Raw genomic sequence first — 11,448 nt, 5'->3', positions numbered from 1 at the left:
GCACCCGCCCATGGGTCCACAATTCATGCGGGTGGTGCGGCCGCACAGATTTTTGTGCGGATCCGCAGCGGCACCACCCGCACAGATGTGAACCAGGGGTCACAAGGTAATTTTTCAGAAATTTTTGGTAAAGAATCTAGAGCCAAGTATGGCTGACTATTGGGAACTAGCTTGGAGTTGAGGTTTAGGCCCCTTTCACATGAAGGGTCTTGGGTCTGCCTGTCAGTTTTTCAGGCAGATGTGATCGGGCCCTCTATTCACCTCTATGGACTGGTGATCGAGCCCTCTGTTCACCTCTCTGGACTGGTGATCGGGCCCTCTGTTCACCTCTCTGGACTGGTGATCGGGCCCTCTGTTCACCTCTCTGGACTGGTGATCGGGCCCTCTGTTCACCTCTCTGGACTGGTGATCGGGCCCTCTGTTCACCTCTCTGGACTGGTGATCGGGCCCTCTGTTCACCTCTCTGGACTGGTGATCGGGCCCTCTGTTCACCTCTCTGGACTGGTGATCGGGCCCTCTGTTCACCTCTCTGGACTGGTGATCGGGCCCTCTGTTCACCTCTCTGGACTGGTGATCGGGCCCTCTGTTCACCTCTCTGGACTGGTGATCGGGCCCTCTGTTCACCTCTCTGGACTGGTGATCGGGCCCTCTGTTCACCTCTCTGGACTGGTGATCGGGCCCTCTGTTCACCTCTCTGGACTGGTGATCGGGCCCTCTGTTCACCTCTCTGGACTGGTGATCGGGCCCTCTGTTCACCTCTCTGGACTGGTGATCGGGCCCTCTGTTCACCTCTCTGGACTGGTGATCGGGCCCTCTGTTCACCTCTCTGGACTGGTGATCGGGCCCTCTGTTCACCTCTCTGGACTGGTGATCGGGCCCTCTGTTCACCTCTCTGGACTGGTGATCGGGCCCTCTGTTCACCTCTCTGGACTGGTGATCGGGCCCTCTGTTCACCTCTCTGGACTGGTGATCGGGCCCTCTGTTCACCTCTCTGGACTGGTGATCGGGCCCTCTGTTCACCTCTCTGGACTGGTGATCGGGCCCTCTATTCACCTCTCTGGACTGGTGATCGGGCCCTCTATTCACCTCTCTGGACTGGTGGATGTAAACAGACTTGTGTCCATTTTAAACCCACCTGCTTCCAATCAAGTCCCCAATGTCCTTGTATCATGAAGATGTGTATCACACAGGGCTCCCCTTACAGCGGGGTACCATCTCACCCCCATGTTGTTGAACCGCGTTAGTTTGGTATGGGGCATCTCAGCCATGGAAATCTCCAGGGCCCGGTTCCGCAGTTCTCGCCGGATGTGTTGCAGTTCTCCAAGAAGTGGCTTTGTGCCATGCTGGGCCAGTCTGACAGATGCTACCTGATTCCAGCCATACCTGCCTGCAGAATGACCCAATCGTACATCACTTTCCCATTCACCCGAAGGCGTGTCCAATAAGAGGGGGAATTATGCAGCTCCAGATCTACCGCCTGTCGCATCCTATTGGCTATGGCCTGACCATCCACAAAGGTTTGCTACACTGGTGTCCACTCTGTTGAGGGGCAAAAATGAACCTCTGATTGCCAGCAGTGGGGCCAAATATAAAAAAAAATCCACGTTGCCTGCAACTGAATGTCACGGGTGTCAGTGTTTTGACTTGGCATCCCTGCAATGGCGAACGGGCTGGCAAAAGCACAGGCGCCAGGATGCAATTTCTAGTTGCCATGTCAAACTGGCACCTGGGATTTTGTCAATCCCTGGGCTACAATGCGACCAATATTGGTAGGTAAACTTTGCTTAACCCCTTGGCGCCTCCTGGCCCTTTTAAGGGTTCCAGAAGCCGGTGGGTGGGGTTTTAGGGTCATGTGACCGCTGTGATGCGCTGTCACGGCGGGCATATAATTGGGAAAGGTCCCCATCGGGACCTTTCCGTGAGTACCGAACATGTGCTGGGAGTGCGCTCTCAGCACATGTTGGTTTTTTTTTTTTATCGATGCAGATGTGCGACAGCTCGGCGTCTAGGCGCAGAAGCCTGGAAGCCGCACATTTGCGTTTGGCCGGTGCCAAGAGGTTAAATTGCGACCATAACAGACAGCCAAGTAATTCACATACCTGAAGGAGCCTACTTTTATATGTCTTGTGGAGAGCTGTGGTCAGAATCCACCACAAACCTCCATTTCTCCTCCTGAACTGATGAAGACCTCCTGCAATGGGCTGTTTTTTGTTCTTATGCAGGCAATGGCACAATCGATTTCCCTGAATTCCTGACCATGATGGCAAGAAAAATGAAGGACACAGACAGCGAGGAGGAGATCCGTGAAGCCTTCAGAGTTTTTGACAAGGTAATGGGGCAGTCTGTGGTATTGTCACATCTGATTGGAGGGTTAATGATGCGCAGTGCTGACGCAGGACTTTGCTTTACTTCCAGGACGGTAATGGCTACATCAGTGCTGCTGAGCTCCGCCATGTAATGACTAATCTAGGAGAAAAACTAACAGATGAAGAGGTAGATGAAATGATCAGAGAAGCAGACATAGATGGGGATGGACAGGTCAATTATGAAGGTAAGGACGTGCTGGTGGCCAGGGGTTCCTTTTGTCTCTCTGTATTGTAGGCTTTCAGGGAAGGTTCAGGCAACCTGGATGTCTTTTCTAATGTTGTGGCCCACATGAGGTCAACCATTCTAATGTTGTGGCCCACATGAGGTCAACCATTCTAATGTTGTGGCCCACATGAGGTCAACCATTCTAATGTTGTGGCCCACATGAGGTCAACCATTTTATCCTCAAGACCCCTTTTGTTTGTGCACCAATACTTCTATGGAATCTGAACAATTTCACTGATCAGATTGCTATCAGTCCTGGAAGTGTAAACCAAGCCATAGATTATACAATTCTTTCCTTTAACGGGTGAAAGGATAAGGTTCCCCCATCAACAGTCGGTGTTTGGAGGAATCCCTCTTGTAGTGTGTAACGGAACCGACCACAGGCTGCGCTTTGCTACTTCCGTTGACTACCGCTTTCCCGTCCGACCACAGACACAGCTGACCATAAGACTAGATGACACCAATCTTGAAGTAATCCAGAAGGTAGACTATTTTATTTCAACACAGATACAAGATATATACACTCAGGGGACTGTCCCCCCTCTCTGCATAATGACAGGACGGGGCAATCTACATTTAGTAAGGACACACAGTCCCATCAGAAGGGAGGGCTGCTGGAGACACCCCTCCACTAAGCTAATACACAAACATATACATCCCATAATAGTTTGCTCCCAAGCAAGACAATAGAACAATGGGATGCAGCCACATAACACCACACAATCCACACCCCCCACCCCACCTATCTCCTAGACATGTCTACACAATATTAGGACAGATCACCCTGTACCCCTAACAGGCACAGGGTGACATACACCTTAGAGGGATATGGGAGCTGCGACAGGTGTCTCCCCACCTCTCCAAAGTGAGCTGGGTTCCATGGGCCCCCCCACCCAAAGTGACTCCCGTCACATAGTGCTATTATGTTCTGCAGGTGGGGAGTCTTCCCAGAACACAATGATCACTGCTAACGGCTATAGCCACTGGCAGTGATCGCTTGCAAAAAAAAACACAAGTTGGTTGTGCTGAGATTTCTTGCTTGAATATCGGCTGGTTCCTGCTGAACTGGCTGAGAGTTTGGTCCATCTATGGCCAACTTGACCTACGGAGAGCGATGTATAGATATTTTATTTTTTGCTATGCAGCTCTGTTTAGCTGCTGGGAGTCGGTGTTTAACCTCTTAGCTCCGGCCACATGCAAATGTGCGGCCTCCCGGGGTCTGGGCCTTGACGCCGAGCTGCCGCACATTTGCGTGCAATTAAGAAACGTGCTGAGAGCGCGTGCCCTGCACACATGTCCGGTACTCACAGAAAGGTCACGATCTCCTCTTGCGATTGGGACCTTTCTGGGTCATGTGACCCTAAACCCCCGCCCCGCCTCCCAGCTTCTGAAACCCTTAAAGGGCCGGGAGGCGCCAAGGGGTTAAGCCAAGTCCACTGCCGCTTTCAGGGCCAACAAACGTTTGGAATTTTGGGGCATCTTCTCTCGGGCAAGACGTTTTACATTGTAAAGTAGCCGACCAGCTCTGTTAGTCTGCAAGTAATTACAAGAAGTAGAAAATGATCTCCATACAGAATGGGGAAATGACACTGACGCCTGTAGTGCGGGTATAATGTGCGGACGGGATGGTGACAGGCAAGGTGTATCTGTACTTTTTATTTTTAAAGGCAATTTACTTTACAGTGCATTGCTTGGCATGTCCGATGGTAACGTAAGGTAGCAAATTATTATACAGGATTTATATGGCGCCAACAGTTTGCTCAGATTTACAATATAACGGGAGACAATACAGCAACAATACAGTTCAATACAAGAGGGATAGGAGGGCCCTGATCCTGGGAGCTTACAATCTAGGAGATGACATGAATGTGCTGCCAATGTACCTTAATGGTGCGACCGTCAGATGTGGCCTTTTTATTTATTTATTTTTTTGGAACACTATGCACTACAAGAGGTATTTCCGTACTGTGGGGGATGGTCATGAGTTTTGGGCACAGAAGTCTGAATGGGGTATCAAAGTGGATCCTTGGTCAGAAAATTTAGGTCCTGATCACCTTAGACTGGTCCCCTTTTTTTTTTTTTTTTTTTTTGCACAAGTATAGCGATGTAAAGAAAAAATACACACTGTTTAAAATCCAATAATACGGTCTTGCCCTTCTCTGCACGTGCATTTACTTCCTATCCCTGGCACTGTAGAGTCCGATCTGCTGACAGCCTAAAGATTTACTGCTGCTCAGGACTAGGCTTCATTGAAGTGGCCGCCTCTGGCAAAAACAGAAGCAATGCTGGAGGCAATTTACAGCACATACTGATTCTGGTGGTATAACATGAAATGCATGCTCCTTGCTAAAGAACAGTTTAGTAGGGTAAAGGTCCACTTGAAGGTCTTTGGAATTTGGTAGGTTGGTGTGCTGTAGGACTTTGAAGGTAATCAGGTCTAGAGTTGGGCTTACAAAGGACTATTGTAACCAATTATTTCTTAGAAGCCCATTGCTGTTATGCAGGCATACCTGTGTGTTCTGTCCTGCAATCAGTTCAAATGATGGAGAGTTTTAGTACAGCTCCCCCCCGTATTGTCCACCACTCTGGACGGAAGCGGTGTAGGTCTTGCGCCTCAGTCCTGTGGTCGTGTCTTTACCCCCCTTCCCTTTACCTATTTACGGAATGCACACTTACTCGATTTCATGAATGCCTTGGAGGAGAGGGGTTCTTGACATATCTGTAGCACTTGGGGGTCTTAGACCCCAGGATCACCCATATCTGGAGCAGCAAGGGAGTTGTACTCTGGTACAACCTTACGGGATTCTGCTGTCGTGTCGGCGCGTGCTCTTTGCGGGATTCTGCTGTCTTGTCGGCGTGCTCTTTGCGGGATTCTGCTGTCGTGTCGGCGTGTGCTCTTTGCGGGATTCTGCTGTCGTGTCGGCATGCTCTTTGCGGGGATTCTGCTGTCGTGTCGGCATGCTCTTTGCGGGGATTCTGCTGTCGTGTCGGCGTGTGCTCTTTGCGGGATTCTGCTGTCGTGTCGGCATGCTCTTTGCGGGGATTCTGCTGTCGTGTCGGCGTGTGCTCTTTGCGGGATTCTGCTGTCTTGTCGGCGTGCTCTTTGTGGGGTTCTGCTGTCGTGTCGGCATGCTCTTTGCGGGGATCTGCTGTCGTGTCGGCGCGTGCTCTTTGCGGGATTCTGCTGTCGTGTCGGCGTGTGCTCTTTGCGGGATTCTGCTGTCGTGTCGGCGCGTGCTCTTTGCGGGATTCTGCTGTCGTGTCGGCGCGTGCTCTTTGCGGGATTCTGCTGTCGTGTTGGTGCGTGCTCTTTGCGGGGTTCTGCCGTCGTGTCGGCGCGTGCTCTTTGCGGGGTTCTGCCGTCGTGTCGGCGCGTGCTCTTTGCGGGGTTCTGCCGTCGTGTCGGCGCGTGCTCTTTGCGGGGTTCTGCCGTCGTGCCGGCGCGTGCTCTTTGCGGGGTTCTGCCGTCGTGTGCTCTTTGCGGGATTCTGCTGTCGTGTCGGCGCGTGCTCTTTGCGGGGTTCTGCCGTCGTGTCGGCGCGTGCTCTTTGCGGGGTTCTGCCGTCGTGTCGGCGCGTGCTCTTTGCGGGGTGCCACATTTTTTACATGCATTCCATGCATTAAGGTGGAACACCACCTGCACGCAGCTGTCAGCCAGTGAGGGAGCAGGAGGTGCAGCTGAGCTCCATATCCTATGGACACAGAGCCTGCTTGGGAGCAAGCACACATGTCCCTATAGAAAGTGGCTTGCTAAGGGGGAGGAGCCAGGAGTGCCATCAGGGGACCTGAGAAGAGGATTGGGGCTGCTCTGTGTAAAACAATTACACAGAGCAGGTAAGTATAACTGATTGTAAAAAGGCAGTTTTTTTTAACAAGTTATTATTATTATTATTATTATTATTATACAGTATTTATAAAGCGCCAATAGTTGGCTCAGCGCTTTACATTACAGAGGGGGACAGAACATGTGACAGAACAATACCAATACAATGCAAAACATGAGGGGATTGAGGGCCCTGCTCTTTCGAGCTTACAATCTAGGAGGGAGGGGGTGGTGGCACAGGAGGAGATAGCTGTGGGGGATGGAGTGGTAGGAAGAGTGGAGGAGGGAGGCAAGTTAGCAGGGGGTGGGGTAGGCTTCCCTGAAGAGATGGGTTTTCAGGGTGCGCCTAAAGGAGAGGAGAGTAGGTGATAATCTGATGGGTTGGGGCAGGGAGTTCCAGAGGATGGGTGACACCCTGGAGAAGTCCTGGAGGCGTTGAAGGAATAATAGAATGTTAATGACGTGGCTCAATGGGGGGGGGGGGGGGGGGTGATCGGGTTTTGTATGCAGTATGTTAGGTGGCTGTTGTCTCGTATGATTGCTAACCCATGGTCTCCTTTTTTTTTTCTCTGCAGAATTCGTACAGATGATGACTGCAAAATGAAGACTTGCCCCCCATCTCCCTTCTAGAATCAAACTGAATCCTTTACTTACCTCTTGCAAAAATGTTCATTTACTCATTCTGTTTCTGTATAGCAAAACTGAATGTCAAGAAATTACCTTCTGTCCACAAAAAAAAAAATTCTGCATGTAATGGTTGGTGGTCCTGTCCCCAAAAAAAGATGAGTTTAAACATCAAGTTTCACGGTATATAAATACTTGTACTTGCCTTATACCAACAAAGGAAACACTTAAAGGACTCCTTAAGTTCCATTTGCTAAACGATTACTACACTGTTTGGGCTGGCCAGTTTTAACATGCATGCAGCTTGACAATTGAGCACAGATTTGTATTTAAAACAAAAAAAATAATCAAAAACAAAAAAAAAAACCCGAATCGGCCGTCTTTGGCAGATCGCGTTATGAAATTTGTAGTATAAAAATTGTCATAGCTGGCTTACTTTAAAATTGGTTTATACCTCAGGATGGTATGCAGCAAAATGGTTGAAGGGTGCAAGTGTTGAGGAATCTAATCCCTCCCTCCCCCTCTCCTTCCCTCCTCCCCCCCTTTACTGGTTGAATGGTTCTTTTGTACCTGGTGTGCTTCAAGATCCAACCCTATTGGAAGATGACATGTCTGTTTTTCCGGGTTTTAAACGTTGTCTGTGCTGCGCTAGAGTTGAGACGGGAGTTGGGGCTGTTGTACCATTCATGTTTTTAAAAAAAAAAAAAAGAATTGTTCACCGCCGGGGAGCATCTTTGGACTCTCTAACTTAAGACGTCTGTACCAGACTTGGAGCCGACAAGATTCCTATGTCAATATAGGACTACAGCACAAAAACCATCAACAGGCTGTTCAAGAAATAAAAAAAACTTCAATATGTCCATTCCAAGTTGTAAATGCTAGTTTTTATTTTTGTTTTTTTCCAATAAAAGACCATTAACATAACTTTTTGTTGACACACTTTTAATTTATTCATCCATCCATGTACAGACTGCGCGCTTTTTTTTTTTTTTTCTTTCATTGTTTAGCTAGTTTTTGGAATCCTAGATGCAACCTTGATAGTCTTTATTTTCCCTTTTAGAGAATCCTATCCACGTATCTTAGTAGTGATCCCGTTGGGTTTGTGAGCTTTGTACAGGCTGTTGCAATTGGTTTAAAATTTTTTTTTTTTTTTTTTTTTGCTGTTGGGCGAGTGGTCTTGCCATGCACAGATTGCCGTTCTGCGGTAGAGGTTTCGCTGCCCATGAGATTTTTTTTTCTTTAATTTTTTTTACTTAATTGCATCAACTTAGGGTTTTGCTAAGTCTTAATGTGTGACTTCTCCCCTCCCCCTTCCAAGCCCCCCATGGAGAGCATTGTTTGTTTTTTTTCTTTTGCATGCACAGTGTACAGACCTATAAAAGGCACATTTTAGCTGTAATCTGAAATTTTGATAAATCAAGGAATTTCGAGATGAATCCTAGGTATTAACTGCTGTTGACACCTAGTTGGTTTTTTTTTTACTTTTTTTTTTCTTCACATTTCACATGCAAAAAGCTATATCGCTTCTTGAAGATTGACTGACAGTTGGGTCTCAATCTTCAGCTCATGCTTTGTGGCAGGGCAGACAGGGTGACCTAATTGACTTTGGTTGGCAATCTGGTTTTGTGAAAAGCTTAATCGGTGAGTGGATTCCTTCTTTGGCTGGTTTGAGGGTTTGGTTGGCGATCGGGTTGCCGTTGGAGGGTTTGGTTGGCGATCGGGTTGCCGTTGGAGGGTTTGGTTGGCGATCGGGTTGCCGTTGGAGGGTTTGGTTGGCGATCGGGTTGCCGTTGGAGGGTTTGGTTGGCGATCGGGTTGCCGTTGGAGGGTTTGGTTGGCGATCGGGTTGCCGTTGGAGGGTTTGGTTGGCGATCGGGTTGCCGTTGGAGGGTTTGGTTGGCGATCGGGTTGCCGTTGGAGGGTTTGGTTGGCGATCGGGTTGCCGTTGGAGGGTTTGGTTGGCGATCGGGTTGCCGTTGGAGGGTTTGGTTGGCGATCGGGTTGCTTTTGTGGTGGACTGATTGCATTTGGCTGCTTTTGGAAGGGTTCAGGGATATTTGATTTGTTGGCCCATTTCGTAATGTTGCAGATTTGGAAGCTGCAGCTTGTAGCTGTTGACCGTCTGCAGCTCTTTGGTACCTGTTCTCATGATCGAGGCTGTATTCTGATTGAACCCACTAGACTAGGTGAAATATATATACTCATGAAACTGTTGGTTGCGTGACTACTGGTTTCGCAGATATTTTTATATGGATCTAATGTGTATGCTTATATCCCATGTTTCAGGCTGTGTACAGCGGTTGGGAGATATTGAAGGCTCGTGGGGATGAGTTTTTACCATTTGGTGTGATTTTTGGTGTTTTTGACATACCTGACTACAAGCATGTGCTCTACAAACGAGGACGTTTAAGCGCCACCCTGAGATTGACAGTTGCCCTGACTGGCAGTTTAACCACAATGGCTGGTCAGGAGGTCGTTTAAATTGTTTAGCAGCTTGGTGGCTTCTTGAGACTGAGCATTGGGAGTTCTGTACATGCCCCCTTCTGTAGATCAAGTCAAGGAGACTTGTATTGGTTAAAAGCCACCTAGATCTTTCTGTGAACTGAAGCTTGCAACCTAGGGATGGCTTTTTTTTAACCTGTGGAGGGTATTAAAACCCTCTTTCCAGATGCATACCCTCATTGAAACTATAATGGCTTTAAAATATCTCTGCTATTATAGGTGTTTGCGGTCAGGTCTTCCTTTTCATGACAAAGGATGGGTTAGTATGGCTTTGGAACTAACGTTTTTGTTTTTAAAAAAAAATGTTGAATCTCCACCACCTAATGGTAACTCAATCTACACAGAATGCCAAAGACATGAAATTGCAGTAAAGGTTTTGCGGTGGTGGTGGTGGCGGCGGGTTTATCACCTGCTTTAATTTTTGGTTGCCATCGGCTTGTTCCTGGCTGCCGCGTGTGGTAAATTTTTGGGAGGGATATTGTGGACTACTGCACTCATTCTACCCATGCCATGACTGGAAGCTTGTGCTAATTCTGAATCCATGCTTGCACTTTAGGGAAATAATAAGCCTTGAAACAAAAGACCTGGGATAGAGTAAATGGCTGTCATGTATTGCAATTGAAACTAATAAAGCCAAATAAAAAAACAAAACTAGCATGTCTGTCTGTTATTGGTGGGGATGGGTGTTACTGGTGGGGTTGGGGATGGGTGTTACTGGTGGGGTTGGGGATGGGTGTTACTGGTGGGGTTGGGGATGGGTGTTACTGGTGGGGTTGGGGATGGGTGTTACTGGTGGGGTTGGGGGATGGGTGTTACTGGTGGGGTTGGGGGATGGGTGTTACTGGTGGGGTTGGGGGATGGGTGTTACTGGTGGGGTTGGGGGATGGGTGTTACTGGTGGGGTTGGGGGATGGGTGTTACTGGTGGGGTTGGGGGATGGGTGTTACTGGTGGGGTTGGGGGATGGGTGTTACTGGTGGGGTTGGGGGATGGGTGTTACTGGTGGGGTTGGGGGATGGGTGTTACTGGTGGGGTTGGGGGATGGGTGTTACTGGTGGGGTTGGGGATGGGTGTTACTGGTGGGGTTGGATTATTATTTATTATACAGTATTTATAAAGCGCCAATAGTTCGCTCAGCGCTGTACATTACAAAGGGGGACAGAACAATACCAATACAATGCAAAACACGAGGGGATCGAGGGCCCTGCTCTTTGGAGCTTACAATCTAGGAGGGAGGGGATGGTGGCACAGGAGGAGATAGCTGTGGGGGATGGAGTGGTAGGAAGAGTGGAGGAGGTCGGTCAAGTTAGCAGGGGGTGGGGCAGGCTTCCCTGAAGAGATGGGTTTTCAGGGTGCACCTAAAGGAGAGGAGAGTAGGTGATAATCTGATGGGTTGGGGCAGGGAGTTCCAGAGGATGGGTGACACCCTGGAGAAGTCCTGGAGGTGGGCATGGGAGGAGGAGACCAGGGAACTAGAGAGGAGGTCTTGTGAGGAGCGGAGTGTGCGTGTTGGGTGGTACTTGGATATTAGGTCGGTGATGTAGTTCGGGGCAGTATGGTGGACGGCTTTGTACGTCAGTGTTAGGATTTTGAATTTGATTTGTTGCGCAATCGGAAGCCAGTGGAGGGATTGGCAGAGGGGGGATGATGGGTGTACTAGTGGGGTTGGATGATGGGTCTACCGGGGTGGGGTTGGGGGATGGGTCTACCGGGGTGGGGTTGGGGGATGCGTCTATTGGTGAACATTCTCAGTCAATGTCCCTACCTTACATGGTTGGCATAATCTCCTTACTGCAAGATGTTCTGATGTGTCTGGGAGTGATCCTTACAAATTAAACTGTTGCCTGTTTCGTAGATGTAAAATTTCCCTGGTATGGCCTCTATGAATTTAAACAAAGGGTATGCATAT

The 11,448-nt window shown here is 48.9% G+C and overlaps 1 protein-coding gene across 1 annotated transcript; it reads left to right on the top strand.

Annotated features, from left to right (window-relative positions):
* Nucleotides 1-2,184: 2,184 nt before the first annotated feature.
* On the top strand, nucleotides 2,185-10,192 carry LOC149431256 (calmodulin-like). The gene is made up of 3 exons (XM_089665749.1): nucleotides 2,185-2,329; nucleotides 2,416-2,551; nucleotides 6,991-10,192. Exons 1-3 carry the CDS (start codon nucleotides 2,258-2,260, stop codon nucleotides 7,017-7,019), a joined length of 237 nt encoding a protein of 78 aa, XP_089521875.1. The 5' UTR covers nucleotides 2,185-2,257; the 3' UTR covers nucleotides 7,020-10,192.
* Nucleotides 10,193-11,448: the final 1,256 nt, after the last annotated feature.

Source organism: Staurois parvus, unplaced genomic scaffold, assembly GCF_062004578.1.
Source record: "Staurois parvus isolate SC_StPar_1 unplaced genomic scaffold, SC_StPar_1.0 ptg002323l, whole genome shotgun sequence".
Classification (NCBI taxonomy): domain Eukaryota; kingdom Metazoa; phylum Chordata; class Amphibia; order Anura; family Ranidae; genus Staurois; species Staurois parvus.
Note: the sequence above shows the minus strand (reverse complement) of the source record. Positions and strands in the feature narration are given on the sequence as shown.